Here is a 20175-nt window from a genome sequence, read left to right as displayed (position 1 = left end):
ATGTACCGTTCACTTTTATTTGGAGGATTTGTTTATTCTGAATGTTCTGTAAATCACAAGTTATTACTTTTAACAAAAATAAGAGTAAGCAACTTAGTTTCAATCTACATGGAAAAAAACAGCGCATTGCAGTATATTTAGTCACTTATGCTATTTGTTGAACTTCATTTCCAGGTGGGCAACGGCCCTAAAGCTCACGTGACCACTTCCTCCCAAAGTAAGAAGACAGGAACGACCCACAACAAAAGCGTATCATTCCTATGATAATCATTCCCATAATTCCTAATCAGAAATCCCACCTGGTAGTCCAAGATGCTGAATCCCAGTCCGCTCTCACCCTTCTCCAGCTCAATGTCCTGTATCTCCGTCTCCCACATGGCCAAAGGAGCTCCGAGTGTCTCATCTGTTACATTTTCCCTCGTCGCCACCCCCTCGGAACCTTCGAAAACCAGGAAACTGCCGAGGTCTCCCTGTATCTGCAGAGATAAACCCTCGATATCATCCCAGTGCACACATTCCTCACCAACTCCGAGCCCATAGGCTGCTGGTATTCCACGAGTACCTTTTCATAAGATCTTTGGCAGCACATTAAAGGGAATCTTTGGATGCTAAGCAGAAGTGCTGTATGTTTTATTGTTTTTCCCTGAACTGAGGCATCTGATGAGCTGAGGAGAATTCCAAAATTCAAATGCAGGTTTCCTTTGTGTCCCTGGCTACTATTGCCTTATCTCATGTATTGTCACAGTACCGGAGGTATTACTTTACATGGATTGGTGTTAATAAAGAGTCAGCGTCCTTCCTAATCCTAAATCTTAATCCGTCATCATTGCCAATCTGGAGGCCCGGCAGAGCATTGGACAGACTGTGTTAAACTAATGGATGAGGGTGGAGGAGTGAAGTAGGAGGACTTACTGATGTTGATTCCCAAACAGCCATTCAATTTCAAAGGGTGGGGGAAAACAGTGTTTACTGTATGCTACTGTATGTCCAACACCGACCATTTTGTGAAGGACTTTCTGGCTTTACCTTCAGTTTTCAAATCACATCCTAAACAATTCACTTGCTAAAATGAACAAAGTATATGACTGAATTGAAATCTGCATTGACCCCAAACATGCATTGACCCCAAACATGCATGTTATATTGCATTATGTTTAGGCTAGTAAGCATTGACTCTGCCATGACAGTTACTGGAACACTGACAGTTTTAAAAAATTCAGTATGTAATAATGGTAATGTCAACAGCATCTAAAATAAAGAAAACATAAACAAAGAAAACACTTGAGTAAATGAGGGATAGAAAGTATATTTCAAGCAGGTGCTTCCACACAAGTGTGGTTCCTGATTTAACTGAGTAATTAAAACATCACATCAGGATCAGGGTCATATATACAAATGCCCAGTTGCCCATTATTTTGGCTACCGCGGCTAGAAGAAGAGATCTCAATGACTTTGAAAGAATGGTCTCAAAGCTGCATAGGGGGTTTAAAGTGTCAAATCAAATTGTATTTGTCACATGCGCCAAATACAACAGGTATAGTAGACCTTACAGTGAAATGCTTACTTACAAGCTATTAACCAACAATGCAGTTAAGAAAAATAAGTGCTAAGAAAGTATTTACACAAATAAATTGAACGTAGAAAATAAATATACAAAAAATAAATAATTAAAGAGCAACAATAACATGACAGTAGCGAGGCTATATACAGGGGGTGCCGGTACAGAGTCAATGTGCGGGGGGCAAAGGTTAGTCGAGGTAATTGAGGTAATATTTTATTTTTATTTTTTTTATTTCACCTTTATTTAACCAGGTAGGCTAGTTGAGAACAAGTTCTCATTTGCAACTGCGACCTGGCCAAGATAAAGCATAGATAGCAGTGTGAACAGACAACACAGAGTTACACATGGAGTAAACAATTAACATGGAGGTAGAGGTAAAGTGACTGTGCATAGATAATAAACAAAGAGGAGCAGCAGCGTGAAAATGCGGCTGGGGGGTGAATGCAAATAGTCCGGGTAGCCATTTGATTCCCTTTTCAGGAGTCATATGGCTTTTCAGGAGTCATATGGCTTTTCAGGAGTCATATGGCTTTTCAGGAGTCATATGGCTTTTCAGGAGTCAAAGAAGCTGTTAAGAAGCATTTTGGACCTAGACTTGGCACTCCGGTACTGCTTGCCGTGCGGTAGCAGAGAAAACGGTCCATGACTAGGGTGGCTGGGGTAGACATTTTTAGGGCTACTAACAATTGGATACCACTGACACCGCCTGATATAGAGGTCCTGGATGGCAGGAAGCTTGGCCCCAGTGATGTACTGGGCCGTACACACTACCCTCTGTATTGCCTTGCGGTCCAAGGCAGAGCAGTTGCCATACCAGGCGGTGATGCAACCAGTCAGGATGCTCTCGATTGTGCAGCTGTAGAACTTTATAAGGATCTGACGACCCATGCCAAATCTTTTCAGTCTCCTGAGGAGGAATAGGCATTGTCGTGCCCTGTTCACGACTGTCTTGAACAGAAAGGAACTTGGACACTATATAATGAAACGCGTTGCCATGAATTTGTTTTGGATTCGCTTTGTCTTGTGGGGTATGTACAGTTTTTCACCATTCCTGGCATTTAATCCTAGTAAAAAATCCCTGTCTTCGGTCAGCTAGGATCACCAATTTATTTTAAGAATGTGAAATGACAGAATAATAGTAGAGAGAAAGATTTCAGATTTTATTTCTTTCATCACATTCCCAGTGGGTCAGAAGTTTACATACACTCAATTAGTATTTGGTAGCATTGCCTTTAAATTGTTTAACTTGGGACAAACATTTTGGGTAGACTTCTACAAGCTTCCCACAATAAGTTGGGTGAATTTATGGCCCATTCCTCCTGACAGAGCTGGTGTAACTGAGTCAGGTTTGTAGGCCTCCTTGCTAGCACACGCTTTTTCAGTTCTGCCCACAAATTTTCTATGGGATTGAGGTCAGGGCTTTGTGATGTCCACTCCAATTCCTTGACTTTGTTGTCCTTAAGCCATTTTGCCACAAGTTTGGAAGTATGCTTGGGGACATTGTCCATTTAGAAGACCCATTTGCGACCAAGCTTTAACTTACTGATGATGTCTTGATATGTTGCTTCAATATATCCGCATAATCTTCTTTCCTCGTGATCTATTTTGTGAAGTGCATCAGTCCCTTCTGCAGCAAAGCACCCCCACAAAATGATGCTGCCACCCCCGTGCTTCACAGTTGGGATTGCAAGCTTCCCCCTTTTTCCTCCAAACATAACAATGGTCATTATGGCTAAACAGTTATATTTTTGTTTCATCAGACCAGAGGACATTTCTCCAAAAAGTACCATTTTTGTCCCCATGTGCAGTTGCAAACCATAGTCTGGCTTTTTTATGGTGGTTTTGGAGCAGTGGCTTCCTCCTTGCCGAGCGGCCTTTCAGGTTATGTCGATATAGGACTGTGGATATAGATATTTCGTACCTGTTTCCTCCAGCATCTTCACAAGGTCCTTTACTGTTGTTCTGGGATTGATTTGCACTTTTCGCATCAAAGTATGTTCATCTCTAGGAGACAGAACGCATCTCCTTCCTGAGTGGTATGACGACTGCGTGGTCCCATGGTGTTTATACTTGCGTACTATTGTTTGTACAGATGAACGTGGTACCTTCAGGCGTTTGGAAATTGTGCCCAAGGAAGAACCAAACTTGTGGAGGTCTACAATCATTTTTTCGGAGGTCTTGGTTGATTTCCCCATGATGTCAAGCAAAGAGGCACTGAGTTTGAAGGTAGGCCTTGAAATACATCCACAGGTACACCTCCAATTGACTCAAATGATGTCAATTAGCCTATCAGAAGCCTCTAAAGCCATGACATCATTTTCTGGAATTTTCCAAGCTGTTTAAAGGCACAGTCAACTTAGTGTATGCAAACTTCTGACCCACTGGAATTGTGATACTGTGAATTATAAGTGAAATAATCTGTCTGTAAACAATTGTTGGAAAAATGACTTTTGTCATGCACAAAGTAGATGTCCTAACCGACTTGCCAAAACTATAGTTTTGTTGAGAGGTTGAAAAACAAGTTCCAAATGACTCCAACCTAAGTGTATGTACATTTCCGACTTCAACTGTATGGGTGTCTGAGCTGTAGGTTATTTGATTATGCAAACAATCTGGAATTGTCTGCAGTTAATCTCTCGTCAACACTCAACCAGGAAAGACTGCCATGTATGTTGTTATTGTTAGTTCTGTATGTGCAGTTAAGGGGAAAGCGTGCTGCTCTGCTTGGAGCCAGCTACAGCTTTGCTAGGTCTTTCTTTGCTGCACTTTACTATATTACTGGACAGTAATCAAGATGGGACAAGACCAGAGCCTGAATAACTAGTACAGTAAAGTAAAATGACTTGACCATGATAATTGACCATTCAATGTTATACCTAGGAATGTAGCTTCCTCAACTTGCTCAATGGTCACACCCTTTATGCACAACTCCAGTTGAGGTTTAGGTCTTAGAGAAAGTTTTGAACCATATACAATGCTTTTAGTTTTAGATATAATTAAGACCAGTTTGCTATTAATGACCCATTCTGATACTGACCATAACTTCCTATTTAGAAGGTCAATGAGCTCACTCCCTTTGGGTGCTGTCATGTAGAGTGTGGAATCATAAGCATACATATTAATTCCAGCTTCATGTAAGACCAGTGGCAAATTATTTGTAAAAATATAAAAGAGTGAAAGGCCCAAGGCAACTGCCCTGAGGGACATCACACTGTACATATCTGATGTTAGAAAAGCTTCCATTGAAGAACACTCTCTGGGTTCTACCGGGTAAATAACTCTCCAACCATGCGATGGCAAATAATGTAAATCCATAGCAGGTGAGTATTTTCACTAACAACTTATGATCAAGAACATCAAAGCAGAGTGGGGAAGTACCTTCATTATAGGTTCAGTAGCAAATTCATCCAACCCCGGTTGGCCAGAATCCCTGTCACTCTTCAGGAGAGGGGCGGGCCTACAGCAAGTCATGTAGACACAGACAGGCAGCTCCTTCAGAATGCTCACCACTTCCTTGTGGGTCTCACCAATCAGGGATATTCCATTAACCTGAGAGGGGTGGGCACACACATCCAATGGTCAACACTTACGTTGAGTCACTCATGCCAGGATTCAATCCGATTAAAGGTTATAGGGCATTGCTGTTTTTAAAGGCAATGTTCCCACGCTCGCAGAGATCCTATTCATGGTAAACTCTACATATATCCAAGGAATTTAGGCACTTTCAAATTTGATATCAGTGGTTGAAGAATTTGTGCACTAACTAAGTTCCAGGCTAACGGTTGTTCATCATGTTCTCACTATTGGCGGTGTCCCTTACTTCGAGCAGTTCGTCCCCACTGAAGAGTTTCCCACAGCGTCCCACTGGCCCCTCCGGCAGGACGGAGCGGATGTAGTGGTGCCCGCTGTTGGCATCCAGACTGATTCCCAGACCACTGCTCTCACTGAACTTCTCCACTTGGGCAACCTGTCAAGGGCACAACAGGTGGGCACAACTCAGTTGGCACAAAAATACTATGAAGCTTTTTCATAGTAAAAAAAAAATATGCTTTTGCACATCTTATGAAATTGTCCTATAATGATCAGCATTCAATTTACCTAGTGTGGCAATATAGTCGTTTTTTTTAAAAACAAACAATATTTTTTATTTACAACACATACAATAATGTTTTTATTCTGCAACCAGTGCTTTTCCATCTATACAATTGCAATATAATGTGTAAAACAGGAAAAAGTATGACCATGTATCATTTAGTAGAGACAGGCTATGTTTGGGTGGATGTTACTTCTGTTAACTCACCACTACTTCCTTGCTGGGGCCGAGAGTCTCCTGCCACTTCTTCTTCAGCTCTATCTCCTCATCCTCTGTTAGCTTTGCTTCTTAAAAACATCAACATACCATACAATGAGTGTAAAAAACATTAGGAACACTACCTCTTTCCAGTACAGACTGACCAGGTGATTCCAGGTGAAACCTTTGATCCCTTATTGATGTCACCTGTTAAATCCACTTCAATCAGTGTAGATGAAGGGAAGGAGAGCGGTTAAATTAGTATTTCTAAGCATCAATACAATTCAGATGTACCCTACCGTTCAAAGGTTTGGGGTCACTAAGAAATATCCTAGTATTTGAAAGTGGGAGGCCCCGGTGCACAACTGAGCAAGAGGACAAGTACATTAGAGTATCTAGTTTGAGAAACAGATGACTCCAAAGTACTCAACTGGCAGCTTCATTAAATAGTACCTGCAAAACACCAGTCTCAATGTCAACTGTGAAGAGCCGACTCCGGGATGCTGGCCTTCTAGACAGAGTTGCAAAGAATAAGCCATATCTCAGACTGGTCAATAAAAATAAAAGATTAAGATGGGCAAAAGAACACAGACTCTGGACAGAGGAACTCTGCCTAGAAGGCCAGCATCCCGGAGTCGTCTCTTCAATGTTGACTTTGAGACTGGTGTTTTGCGGGTAGTATTTAATGAAGCTGCCAGTTGAGAAATTGCGAGGCGTCTGTTTCTCAAACTAGACACTAATGTACTTGTCCACTTGCTCAGTTGTGCACCGGGGCCTCCCCCTCCTCTTTCTATTCTGGTTAAAGCCAGTTTGCGCTGTTCTGTGAAGGGAGTAGTACACAGCGTTGTACGAGATCTTAAGTTTCTTGGAAATTTCTCGCATGGAATAGCCTTCATTTCACAGAACAATAGACTGACGAGTTTCAGAAGAAAGGTCTTTGTTTCTGGCCATTTTGAGCCTGTAATCGAACCCACAAAAGCTGATGCTCCAAATACTCAACTAGTCTAAAGAAGGCCAGTTGTATTGCTTCTTTAATCAGACAACAGTTTTCAGCTGTGCTAACATATTTGCAAAAGGGTTTTCTAATGATCAATTAGCCTTTTAAAATGATATACTTGGATTAGCTAACACAACGTGCCATACGAACACAGGAGTGATGGTTTCTGATAATGGGCCTCTGTACATCTATGTAGATATTCCATTAAAAATAAAGCAGCCATTTCCAGTTACAATAGTCAATTCCAACATTAACAATGTCTACACTGTATTTCTGATCAATTTGATGTTATTTTAATGGAGGAAAAAAAGTGATTTTCTTTCAAAAACAAGGACAATTCTAAGTGACCCCAAACTTTTGTACAGTAGTGTATGTGTTCCTTTCAGAGGGTGAATGGGCAAGATAAAAGATTTCCAGCCAACTTGACACAACCGTGGGAAGCATTGGAGTCAAGGTGTCAAAAGCTTTCCCTGTGGAAAGTTTGACACCTTGTTGTCCATGCCCCGATGAATTGATGCTATTCTGAGGGCAAAAGGGAGTGCAACTCAATATTAGGAAGGTGTTCCTAATGTTTTGTGCACTCAGTGTAGACTTAAATAGAATGACGTATAAAGTACATTCAACCAACTACTATGTCCCATCTGATTGATTCAGACTCAATGAGTCAGAGCGGTAGGCTACAGTTGGACAACTCCAAACACATTACTTGATAGAGTTTAGGCGTTACTTTAAGAACCACTTCAAATTATCTTTCAATATATATATATATATTATGGAGAAAACATTCAGATCCTTATGTTCTACATGCACATTATATTTGAAATGTATGGTAACACTTCATTTGGATAGTCTGTCTGTAGATGCTCAACAAACTATCAACAGGCGATCAAACCCGCGTCAACAACATTTTTGCTGAATTACAACAGGGGAAACATCTATAGACATGCATTAATAGTTTGTTGAGCATCTACAGATGCATTGGTTCAGTTCTTTTGAAATGCACAGTAGCCTAAAACCAGTCCTCAATAGCATACTTTAAACAGATTCCAATCCATTAGCTATACTTAGTAAAGGACCCCAGATAACAGGGGAGTGGATTCACTTACCGTCTCTGGTCTTCTCAGTTAACTGATCCTTCACGTTGGTGACATCAGATTCCTCACTCAATGCCTGGTACTGTTTCTTACCTGCACCAGGGTACACAATATATACACATCAATACACACATGCAGAGCTCTTGGTTAAGTCATCTTGCTCCCAGCCCGAACATGGTGGTTATGATGGCATGGGTTGTGCATCGTGTCTTGTATGGTAAAGACACAAACACATCAGAGGTCTGCTTTAGTTAGTCCTGGTTCCAGCTCCGAACATGCTGGCTATGTCGTCACGGGTTGTGTTATTATGGGTAGTGTGTGTGAGTGTGCGCAAGTGTGTGCGTGTGTGAGCATGCACATGTGCGTTTGTACTTTCAGATTTATGTGTATTGTTGTGTTATTTCACTACACCCGCAATAACATCTGCTAAATATGTGTATGCGACCAATAAAATGTGACTTGATTTTGCCGTGCATTTTCCTATGCATATGTTTACTGGGGTTCGTATGAGGCTGGCCCAATTACAGGTTAAAGGAGTTCAGGGTTTCCTAAAGCTGGGCGGAGCGCACAGCCTTCTAAATCTGGAGCTGTGGTTGTGGTGAGAAGATACAAGTAGAGAGAAGCTTCACCATCCTTACGTAGATGGAGGCCATTAAAGTTAGGGCAATGTTTTGGTTATGTGTACTGTCCTCAAGTAGGCATAGCCCTGCAGCGTCACCAGGGATGTGATCACGGGCTGTATGTTTCAAGCTTCTCAGAATAGCAGTACTGATCTAAAATCAGTTCCTCTGTCCAGTGTCTGTGTTCTTTTGCCCATCTTAATCTTTTCTTTTTATTGGCCAGTCTGAGATATGGCTTTTACTTTGCAACTCTGCCTAGAAGGCCAGCATTCCGGAGTCGCCTCTTCACAGGTGACGTTGAGACTGGTGTTTTGCAGGTACTATTTAATGAAGCTGCCAGTTGAGGACTTGTGAGGTGTCGGTTTCTCAAACTAGACACTAATGTACTTGTCCTCTTGCTCAGTTGTGCACCGGGGCCTCCCACTCCTCTTTCTATTCTGGTTAAAGCCCGTTTGCACTGTTCTGTGAAGGGAGTAGTACACAGCGTTGTACGAGATCTTCAGTTTCTTGGCAATATATGCACTGTGTTTGGCTTGAATATAGACTACTGTGATTGGAGGTATATGTGACTGTCAATCAAATATGCAGTTGTCATGGTCATGTTCATTAGGGCACGCCAAAACATTTTAAACCGCTTTGCCGCGGAAAACCCAATAGAGTGTGTTTTTTAATGGGACAAATCCAGGAAGTCCCTCCCTGTTTAAGTCAGTTTTCTTCCATTTCCTGCCTATTTTTTTTATTTTAGCTTTATTTAACTAGGCAAGTCAGTTAAGAACAAATTCTTATTTTCAATGACGGCCTAGGAACAGTGGGTTAACTGCCTGTTCAGGGGCAGAATGACAGATTTGTACCTTGTCAGCTAGGGGGGGAGCAAGAAGACAGCTCTGGAATTTGAACATGCAACCTTCCGGTTACTAGTCCAATGCTCTAACCACTAGGCTACTCTGCCGCCCCTAATGAACTACAGGTACCTTGAGTGGTGGCGTCCACAACATCCGTCTTCTCCAGTGTCGTGTCTCTGCCCCCTGGGGTTGGTGAGACTACGATCACACTGGGCACCACAGCGGGTGGGATATCCTCTGGACGGAAGCCTCGCCTGATCAGCTTCAGGTGAACTGTCTGGCTCGTGTGTCTCAGCACCTCCACGGCCTGCTGGTTGGTGTATCCCTGGATGTTATTACCGTCCACCTGCAGGGGGCGATCATTCATGTCATGATTATGGATACATCATGGAGTTGAATAGAGTGCTTTTTTATTTTATTTTTTATTTTACCTTTATTTAACCAGGTAGGCAAGTTGAGAACAAGTTCTCATTTACAATTGCGACCTGGCCAAGATAAAGCAAAGCAGTTCGACAGATACAACGACACAGAGTTACACATGGAGTAAAACAAACATACAGTCAATAATACAGTATAAACAAGTCTATATACAATGTGAGCAAATGAGGTGAGAAGGGAGGTAAAGGCAAAAAAGGCCATGATGGCAAAGTAAATACAATATAGCAAGTAAAACACTGGAATGGTAGTTTTGCAATGGAAGAATGTGCAAAGTAGAAATAAAAATAATGGGGTGCAAAGGAGCAAAATAAATAAATAAATAAAAATTAAATACAGTTGGGAAAGAGGTAGTTGTTTGGGCTAAATTATAGGTGGGCTATGTACAGGTGCAGTAATCTGTGAGTTGCTCTGACAGTTGGTGCTTAAAGCTAGTGAGGGAGATAAGTGTTTCCAGTTTCAGAGATTTTTGTAGTTCGTTCCAGTCATTGGCAGCAGAGAACTGGAAGGAGAGGCGGCCAAAGGAAGAATTGGTTTTGGGGTGACTAGCTTCTGTGACAGCATGGAAAGCATCAATGAGATCTTTCTCCATACTTAAACAGCCTTTGTGGCACGTGAGTCGTCTATCCAAGTCTATGGGATACATTCTCAGGACAACACACAAATAGGAAAGCAAGCTCACAGGCACACCCATACCAGGCACACCCATACACACAGAAATAGTACCACCCAATAGACAAACCTACATCACAACAAGAAAATAAATCATGATGGAAGATTTGCTCATGCTTCAAATCCATTAATGTATTCAGGATGTAACACAGAAAGGGTTTTGCATTAATAGTAAATGCTCAATTTAGGGTCATGACTAGAGTTGTGACGGTCATGACATTATGTCAGCCGGTGATTGTCAAGAAAATAACTGCCGGTCTCACGGTAATTGACTGTTAATGAATTGTCACGCCCTGGTCAAAGTATTTTGTGTTTATCTTTATGTATTTGGTCAGGCCAGGGTGTGGCATGGGGTTTTTGTAATTGTGGTGTGTTTGTCTTGGGGTTTTGGTGGTGGTATTAGGATTGTAGCTTAGTGGGTTGTCTAGCAAGGTCTATGGCTGTCTGGAGTGGTTCTCAATCAGAGGCAGGTGCTTATCGTTGTCTCTGATTGGGAACCATATTTAGGCAGCCATATTCTTTGAGTTTGTCGTGGGTGATTGTCCTTAGTGTCTTACTTGTACTCTCTGTTAGTTTGCACTAGATAGGCTGTTTTCGGTTTTCATTACGTTTATTGTTTAGTCGTGTTTAGTGTTTAGTCGTGTTTAGTGTTTAGTCGTGTTTACGTTTTGTTTAATAAATATGGATCGCAATCGACACGCTGCAGTTTGGTCCGACTCTCCTTCATCACCACTAGAAAACCGTTACAGAATCACCCACCACCAACGGACCAAGCAGCGTGTTAACAGGCAGGAACCACAGGAGAGGCAACAGAGGCAGCAGCAGCAGGAGCAGCAGCAGCTGCAGTGGGAGAGGCTGCACCACCTGGAGAAATGGACATGGGAGGAAGAACTGGACGGTAAAGGACCCTGGGCTCAGCCTGGAGAATATCGCCGCCCCAAGGAAGAACTGGAGGCGGCGAAAGCTGAGAGGCGCAGATATGAGGAGGCAGCACGGCGTAGCGGATGGAAGCCTGAGAATCAGCCCCAAAAATTTCTTGGGGGGCTCAGGGAGAGTGTGGCAGAGTCAGGAGTCAGACCTGAGCCAACTCTCCCTGTTTATCGTGAGGAGCCAAGGAGGAGACCAGAACCAGAGACTGTGAAGGAGTTAATGGGGAAATTGGAGGAGAGAGAAATGAGGGAGTTGCTGTGTTGGTGCTTTTTGCATGGAATTCGCCCGACGGAACGTGTTGGGGATTTGATGGCACCTGGGTTAGCGCTCCATACTCGTCCTGAGGTGCGTGTTAGTCGGCTGGTGAAGTTGGTGCCAGCCTCACGCACCAGGCCTCCTGTGCACATCCCTAGCCTTGCACATCCTGTGCCAACACTGCTCTCAAGATCTCCAGTACGCCTTCACGGTCTAGCCCATCCTGTGCCACCTCCACACTCCAGTCCTCCGGTAGCAGCTCCCGCTCCAGGCTTCCTGTGCGTGTCCTCGGTCCAGTACCACCAGTACCAGCACCACGCATCAGGCCTACAGTGCGCCTCGCCTCTCTAGCGCTGTTAGAGCTTTCCTCATCTCCAGCGCTGCCGGAGCCTCCCGCCTGTTCAGCGCAGCCAGAGCCTTCCTCCTCTACAGCGCTGCCGGAGCCTCCCGCCTGTTTAGCGCAGCCAGAGCCTTTCTCCTCTCCTGCGCTGCCGGAGTCATCCGCCTATCTAGCGCTGTTAGAGCCTTCCTCATCTCCAGCGCTGCCGGAGTCTCCCGCCTGTTTAGCGCAGCCAGAGCCTTCCTCCTCTACAGCGCTGCCGGAGCCTCCCGCCTGTTTAGCGCAGCCAGAGCCTTTCTCCTCTACAGCGCTGCCGGAGCCTCCCGCCTGTTTAGCGCAGCCAGAGCCTTTCTCCTCTCCTACGCTGCCGGAGTCTCCCGCCTGTTCAGCGCAGCCAGAGCTGCCAGTCTACATGGAGCAGCCAGAGCTGCCAGTCTGCATGAAGCAGCCAGAGCTGTCAGTCTGCATGGAACAGTCAGAGCTGTCAGTCTGCATGGAGCAGCCAGAGCTGTCAGTCTACATGAAGCAGCCCGAGCTGCCAGTCTGCATGAAGCAGTCAGTCTACATGGAGCAGCCAGAGCTGTCAGTCCGCATGGAGCAGCCAGAGCTGTCAGTCTACATGAAGCAGCCCGAGCTGCCAGTCTGCATGAAGCAGCCAGTCTACATGGAGCAGCCAGAGCTGTCAGTCTGCATGGAGCAGCCAGAGCTGCCAGTCTGCATGAAGCAGCCAGTCTGCATGGAGCAGCCAGAGCTGTCAGTCTGCATGGAGCAGCCAGAGCTGTCAGTCTGCATGGAGCAGCCAGAGCTGCCAGTCTGCATGAAGCAGCCAGAGCTGTCAGTCTGCATGGAGCAGCCAGAGCGGCCAGTCTGCATGGAGCTGCCAGTCTGCAAGGAGCAGCCAGAGCTGTCAGTCTACATGAAGCAGCCCGAGCTGCCAGTCTGCATGAAGCAGCCAGTCTACATGGAGCAGCCAGAGCTGCCAGTCTGCATGAAGCAGCCAGAGCTGTCAGTCTGCATGGAACAGTCAGAGCTGTCAGTCTGCATGGAGCAGCCAGAGCTGTCAGTCTACATGAAGCAGCCCGAGCTGCCAGTCTGCATGAAGCAGTCAGTCTACATGGAGCAGCCAGAGCTGTCAGTCCGCATGGAGCAGCCAGAGCTGTCAGTCTACATGAAGCAGCCCGAGCTGCCAGTCTGCATGAAGCAGCCAGTCTACATGGAGCAGCCAGAGATGTCAGTCTGCATGAAGCAGCCAGAGCTGTCAGTCTGCATAGAGCAGCCAGTCTGCATGGAGCTGCCAGTCTGCATGGAGCTGCCAGTCTGCATGGAGCTGCCAGTCTGCAAGGAGCTGTCAAGGAGCTGTCAGTCTGCACGGAGCTGTCAGTCTGTAAGGAGCTGCCAGTCTGCAAGGAGCTGCCAGTCAGCCCGGAGCCGCCAGAGCGGTCAGTCTGTAAGAAGCCGCCAGAGCTGTCAGTCTACATGAAGCAGCCCGAGCTGCCAGTCTGCATGAAGCAGTCAGTCTACATGGAGCAGCCAGAGCTGTCAGTCCGCATGGAGCAGCCAGAGCTGTCAGTCTACATGAAGCAGCCAGAGATGTCAGTCTGCATGAAGCAGCCAGAGCTGTCAGTCTGCATAGAGCAGCCAGTCTGCATGGAGCTGCCAGTCTGCATGGAGCTGCCAGTCTGCATGGAGCTGCCAGTCTGCAAGGAGCTGCCAGTCTGCACGGAGCTGTCAGTCTGCACGGAGCTGTCAGTCTGTAAGGAGCTGCCAGTCTGCAAGGAGCTGCCAGTCAGCCCGGAGCCGCCAGAGCGGTCAGTCTGTAAGAAGCCGCCAGAGCTGTCAGCCTATATGGAGCAGCTAGTGCCGCCAGTCTGCCCAGCGCCGCCAGTGCCCCCAGTCTGCCCAGCGTCGCCAGTCTGCCCAGCGCCGTCAGTCTGCCCAGCATCGCCAGTCTGCCCAGCATCGCCAGTCTGCCCAGCGTCGTCAGTCTGCCCAGCGTCGTCAGTCTGCCCAGCACCGCCAGTCTGCCCAGCACCGCCAGTATGCCCAGCGCCGCCAGTCTGCCCAGCGCCGCCAGTCTGCCCAGCATCGCCAGTCTGCCCAGCGCCGCCAGTCTGCCCAGCGCCGCCAGTCTGCCCAGCGCCGCCAGTCTGCCCAGCGCCGCCAGATCTACCAGTCAGCCAGACTCTTCCAGATCTGCCAGTCAACCAGACTCTTCCAGATCTGCCAGTCAACCAGACTCTTCCAGATCTGCCAGTCAACCAGACTCTTCCAGATCTGCCAGTCAACCAGACTCTTCCAGATCTGCCAGTCAACCAGACTCTTCCAGATCTGCCAGTCAACAAGACTCTTCCAGATCTGCCAGTCAACAAGACTCTTCCAGATCTGCCAGTCAGCCAGGATCTGCCAGTCAGCCAGGATCTGCCAGTCAGCCAGGATCTGCTGAAACCACCAGCCAGCCAGGAGCTGGTAGATCTATCTACCTGCCTGAGCTTCCTCTCACTCCTGAGCTTCCTCTCACTCCTGAGCTTCCTCTCACTCCTGAGCTTCCTCTCACTCCTGAGCTTCCTCTCACTCCTGAGCTTCCTCTCACTCCTGAGCTTTCTCTCACTCCCGAGCTTCCCCTCAGTCCCGAGCTGCCTCGGTCCCGAGCTGTCCTTCAGTCCCGATCTGCTCCTCAGTCCAGTGGGATTCTGGGTGGGGACTACTAGGCCATGGTCGGCGGCGAGGGTGGACTATCCAGGGACGAAGGGAGAGGGGACTAAGACATTAAAGGAGTGGGGTCCACGTCCCGCGCCGGAGCCGCCACCATGGACAGACGCCCACCCGGACCCTCCCTATTGTTTTGAGGTGCGTTCGGGAGTCCGCACCTTAGGGGGGTTCTGTCACGCCCTGGTCAAAGTATTTTGTGTTTATCTTTATGTATTTGGTCAGGCCAGGGTGTGGCATGGGGTTTTTGTAATTGTGGTGTGTTTGTCTTGGGGTTTTGGTGGTGGTATTAGGATTGTAGCTTAGTGGGTTGTCTAGCAAGGTCTATGGCTGTCTGGAGTGGTTCTCAATCAGAGGCAGGTGCTTATCGTTGTCTCTGATTGGGAACCATATTTAGGCAGCCATATTCTTTGAGTTTGTCGTGGGTGATTGTCCTTAGTGTCTTACTTGTACTCTCTGTTAGTTTGCACTAGATAGGCTGTTTTCGGTTTTCATTACGTTTATTCTTTTGTCGTGTTTAGTGTTTAGTCGTGTTTAGTGTTTAGTCGTGTTTACGTTTTGTTTAATAAATATGGATCGCAATCGACACGCTGCAGTTTGGTCCGACTCTCCTTCATCACCACTAGAAAACCGTTACATGAATATTTTAAAAAATGTTGCATTTCCTGTCTACAAGCCACTCATTCTTACCTTTGGAACATCTACATTTAAAAAAAGTATAATAAATCAATGTAATATAGCCTATACCATCCCAATAAATCCATAATGTACTTTAGACAGGTCTAAAGAAACATGATATAAAGAAAATGTAGTCTATTTCAGAAGAACAGAATAGTATACTCAGAGTTGTCCTTATGTTAGGTCCTGATCCGGCTATGCCAACTGGCTGTGACCTACACTAGTTCATTTAACAGACAAGAATTGCTTTCCGTGGCATTAATTTATAGTATGAAGAATACAATTGAACATAGCTGAATAAAATAAAATGTTTTCTCCAGAAGATTTGAGAGAGTGTGCACATGTGGCTATTCTGTGTTGAGAAGTTAACAAAGAAACAGGTCTTGCTATATGCTTAATTTATAGTTATTTATGCTTTAGTTGTGATCAAAACATATAGCCCAACGTTTGTATTTTTTACACATTCTAAGGCTGCATTATGCGACTAATGATGATTTGAAAAAAGTTGCATGTAAAAGCATGAACTCTGCTTTGTTATTTGCGCAGGCTGCACACATTTCATCAGTCTCTCATTCACAATTTGACAAGCAATTTCCGGGCGGCATCCCCTTTGTAATGCCCTCTAAAAAAATTCCAGTGGCCGTTGTGCCCTTGGGTTGAATATAATAATTACCTTTTTCCGCATATCTGCTCCGAAGCACCTCTAACTCACATGGCTGTCTAGGATAGCTAAATTCTTAATAGCCAATGCAGTCACGTGATCGGGTCTTTCACACAGGCTACAGCTGAAGACAGACCAAATCCAGGATGCAACTACCTCACGAAGCTGCTTGAGAGAATGCCTAGAGTGTGCAAAGTTGTCATCAAGGCAAAGGGTGGCTACCTTGAAGAATTTTAAATACAAAATATACGTTGATTTGTTTTACACTTTTTTGGTTACTACATGATTCCATATGTGTTATTTCATAATGTTGATGTCTTCACTATTATTCTACAATGAGACATTTTTTTAAATAAAGAAAAATCCTGGAATGAGTAGGTGTGCCCAATCTTTTGACTGGTACTGTATGTGTGAAATTTGTTTTGATTTAGAATGGACCGTTTTCATGCACCCGTCTCGAAAATAGCGAATGGGGGACGCTTTTCCTGTGGTTCATTTTCAATGCCAGCCACGTAGGCTATATTCCTGTTGTAAAGAGAAGCAATGTGCTTACATTTAGAAAAGTTGAGAAATAAATACAGTAGGCCTAGCCTATAGAAAGCTGATGGGAAAATACTATTTTTAATAGAGGCCATCACTCTGTTTTCTCACTCAATTGCATAGCCTATAGAAATGTTGCACAACATGAGCTAATGGACTCTCATTAAGTATTTGATTAGATTTTTGATTACATTTGCATTGATGTCAGAGTGATTAGAGGTACAATAGAACGTTGAGTACCAGACAGTTATCAAGTTTGGTAGACTACTAATGACCATCAGCAGCATCAGAGCTTGGAGAAGCCTAATTACCGTGACTAAATGGTCACATGGAATTTGACTGCCTCCATGACCGCCGGTGTGGCGGTAATACGGTCACCGTAACGGCCTTGGAACAGTGTGTATAAATCTCAGCTGAAGATAAATTATTCAAATATGGGATATTAATATCTCCCCACATTATCTATAGATAAAGCTCCATATTATTCAAAATGAGAGACAAATATCCTTGCACACTTTATTTTATACTTTGGCATGGAATTTAAATTGACATAACAGCCGATAAAACATCTGAAGGGTGTGGCTTGGGGTGGTCTAGCGCTTAGGGCCACTAGTGTTGGCATAGGTTCAAATCTGTCCGACTTCACAAGCTCTATCCATCTCTCCCCACTGTCATCCTCCATCACTCTATCTGTTCACGCCAGAGAGTGAAAATATATTTTTTAAATTTACAATAACCAAAAAATACAACAACAAAACAAAAAGTTGAGGATGGTCTAAGACACTTACGGCTATGATCTGGTCCCCAACATGGATCCGGCCGTCTTGCTCTACCGCACTGTCTTTAGTTATACTTTTCACGAAAATACCAGAGGGCTCTGAAAATGTCAAAATAGACACAATGACCATGTGTGGATAACGTTCTTAAAACAAGCAGTATCCTTTATACAGTACAAGCGACGCCCTTTAACTGTATCTGCAGTTTGAGTGTTCTAGAGAAGTCAGATTTCCCTAGAAGAGGCAGTGTCACTACATAGCTCTTTGCCCCAGACATTCTATGGGACTCTTTAAAGTAAATTCCTTCCCAAGTGGTTTCATTTCATCCCAAGCAGAGTGAATAAGTTAGAAAATAAATAAAACCAAACTATTTCCAGTAGTAAACAATGCTGCCAAGTCTTACCAGAATGTTTGTCCCCCACATAGCCGGCGATGGTGATTCCCAGACCCTGGGCGTTCTTGGTCAGCCCAACGTCAAACGCTTCGGCCTCCTCTTCCTCGTATCCCTGTGAAGAGACAGAGGAAGAGTGAGTCAGCTTCTACATTATACAAAATGGCTGACAGAGCACAGTGGAGGGGGCGAGTCGCGGGTGCCGAATTCCCCCAATTCCACGTGCTGTTACCAATTTACCAAGAAGCATTCCTCACCTATGCATCAACTCTGTCAGCCAGATGAGTTATGTTATTTATTTGATGAATGTCAACTAAAAATTCATCAAGCAATGGGGTACTGAGACTGTGTACAGAGAAGAATATACAATCTAGTTTGGGAGTGTGAGTCATGGAATGTTGATAAGGTTCATGGTTAATACTGCTTGATAATGGACAGCGAATTCCAGTTGTTAGCCTTTTGGAACATTGTGACCTCTGAGGCTGAGTCACAGATGATGTTACGTGTCACAAATTATTCTCATCGGATACCTATCTCTGAGGGGAAGAGAGCTGGAACAAAAGAGAGACAGAACCACGTGCCCTTTATCCTAGTCATTAGTAAATATATCATTTTAAGGAAACAAACCTAATAAAACCACCTCATCTCTCCCCTACCCATCCACCCAACCAACCACCCACACTATTGTCTTGTCGTACCTGTTGCTCTGTGACCGTGGGCAACACCATTGGGACGATGGCGGTCTCCTCTGGAGGGCCTCTGGTGATGACCAACTTCACTCGGTTACCACACTGCCTCAGGACCTGGACCAATCACAATACAACTGAGACCAGCATTACACACTAAATACTGTACTTGTCACTTAGGGCTATACTGTATAGAACCATAGAAAAAGCAGGACAATGGGGATAAAGTTGAGAAGTTTTTGTCAAGACTCAGTCAAGTCTCAATGTTGTATGTCTAAAAGTCTCAGACAAGTCTCATTATCAGTAGTCAATTCAATACAAAACTCAGTACCTTAGCCACCTGCTCACTTCCCATGCCATATAGGTCAGTGTCCCCAATCTTGAGGATGTGGTCCCCACTGCGCAGATGCCCATCCTAAGTACAAGGTAGGAAAGTTGGTTATTACTAGTAGGTATGGCTTACAAAAACCAAGCTTCCCCACTGGGCACAGATGCCAGTTCAACATTTATTTTTTATACAAATTTGGTTGAGATGTCAAGTAATGTGAATTCAACCAAACATGTCACCCTGACATTGAATTTAGGGAAATGTTTACATTGAGGACTTTTTGCAAATCCAATCAGTTTTCCACGTTAATTCAACATCATCACATGGATTTTTTGTTGTTGTTGTTGAAATAACGTGTAAAAAACATTGATTCAAACCATTTTCGACCCAGTTGGTTCCTGCTTGCAAATCCTCTAAATACCAATGCGTGGTGCATCCATGACATTGAAGTCACCTGATCAGCGATGCCTCCAGGCAGGATGGTTTTGACAATGACACCGGTGGTCTTTCCTCCCACAATGCCAAAGCCCAGGCCTGTCCCGTCGTTGACCAGCTCCATGGTCTCCACATGATTCCAGTGGGCCTAAGGAGGGACACAGAGAGCACAGCGTCAGATATGGATCTCAAAACATTCACTACAGGACGGTTACTATATACAGGGTGTAACCCTCAGGGTAAAAGAGAGGTATGCCGTCCAAGGAGAACAACTAGGACCAATGAAGAGGAAATGAAGAAACATCATTCCAGGAACCACCTGGGAGGATGTCAAGAAAACTACACAGAACAGGGTGATAGAGATACATCGTTGAGGCTCTTTGTGCCACAAGGAGCGAGAAGGAATATGTTAAGTGCTCAAAGAAGGAATTTCAATATTGCTGTGTGTGTGCCCCAGTGAACTAACATTATGCAACCGTCTGTGTATAAGGGGTGCTTTTGTGTCTGTGTTCCTCATCACGCTAGAGAGGTCAGGCATTACGCTAGCTCCCCCAGGAATGTGAGACAATATAGTTTGTGTGTGTGTGTGTTTGTGTGTGTGTATACAGAATGTGAGTGTGCATGTGTGTGCTAATGTGTTTATATACGTGTATGCTTCCACAAGCTTCTGTGTGTGCACTCCCCTCACCGCACTGGAGTGGGCAGACAGGGTGCTGGCAGCGGAGGGGGTACGGGACACCACTGGGCTGGCCAGCTGAGGAATGGGTCCTCTGGCTATAGTGAGCTGCACGCACTCAGATGCTCTCTGCAGGATGCCTATGGCCTGCTGGTGGGTCACTGTCTGGTCCAGGGGTTGACCGTTGATGGCCAAGATCTGGTCTGACTCCTTCAGCTTCCCATCGCTGTGGGAACAGGAGGATTCTCATGATAAAAAATA

The 20175-nt window shown here is 45.1% G+C and overlaps 1 protein-coding gene across 4 annotated transcripts in view; it reads right to left on the bottom strand.

The window, feature by feature from the left end:
* The window catches only part of LOC112259969 (multiple PDZ domain protein), a 74532-nt gene that overhangs the window by 40741 nt on the left and 13616 nt on the right, over positions 1-20175 (bottom strand). For all 4 annotated transcript variants that reach the window (XM_042328360.1, XM_024434690.2, XM_042328361.1 and 1 more), the window contains exons 6-17: positions 19927-20140; positions 19258-19386; positions 18807-18890; positions 18488-18592; positions 17802-17904; positions 17411-17499; positions 9535-9751; positions 7956-8036; positions 5862-5941; positions 5382-5528; positions 4940-5110; positions 300-476 (exon numbers count right to left, since the gene is read on the bottom strand). In XM_042328360.1, the coding sequence (XP_042184294.1) occupies positions 300-476; positions 4940-5110; positions 5382-5528; positions 5862-5941; positions 7956-8036; positions 9535-9751; positions 17411-17499; positions 17802-17904; positions 18488-18592; positions 18807-18890; positions 19258-19386; positions 19927-20140 (1597 nt within the window). The remainder of the gene's footprint in view (positions 1-299; positions 477-4939; positions 5111-5381; positions 5529-5861; positions 5942-7955; positions 8037-9534; positions 9752-17410; positions 17500-17801; positions 17905-18487; positions 18593-18806; positions 18891-19257; positions 19387-19926; positions 20141-20175) is intronic.

Source organism: Oncorhynchus tshawytscha, linkage group LG10 (genome assembly GCF_018296145.1).
Source record: "Oncorhynchus tshawytscha isolate Ot180627B linkage group LG10, Otsh_v2.0, whole genome shotgun sequence".
Lineage (NCBI taxonomy): Eukaryota > Metazoa > Chordata > Actinopteri > Salmoniformes > Salmonidae > Oncorhynchus > Oncorhynchus tshawytscha.
The sequence above is the reverse complement of the archived record's forward strand: the minus strand, read 5'-3'. Positions and strand labels throughout refer to the sequence as shown.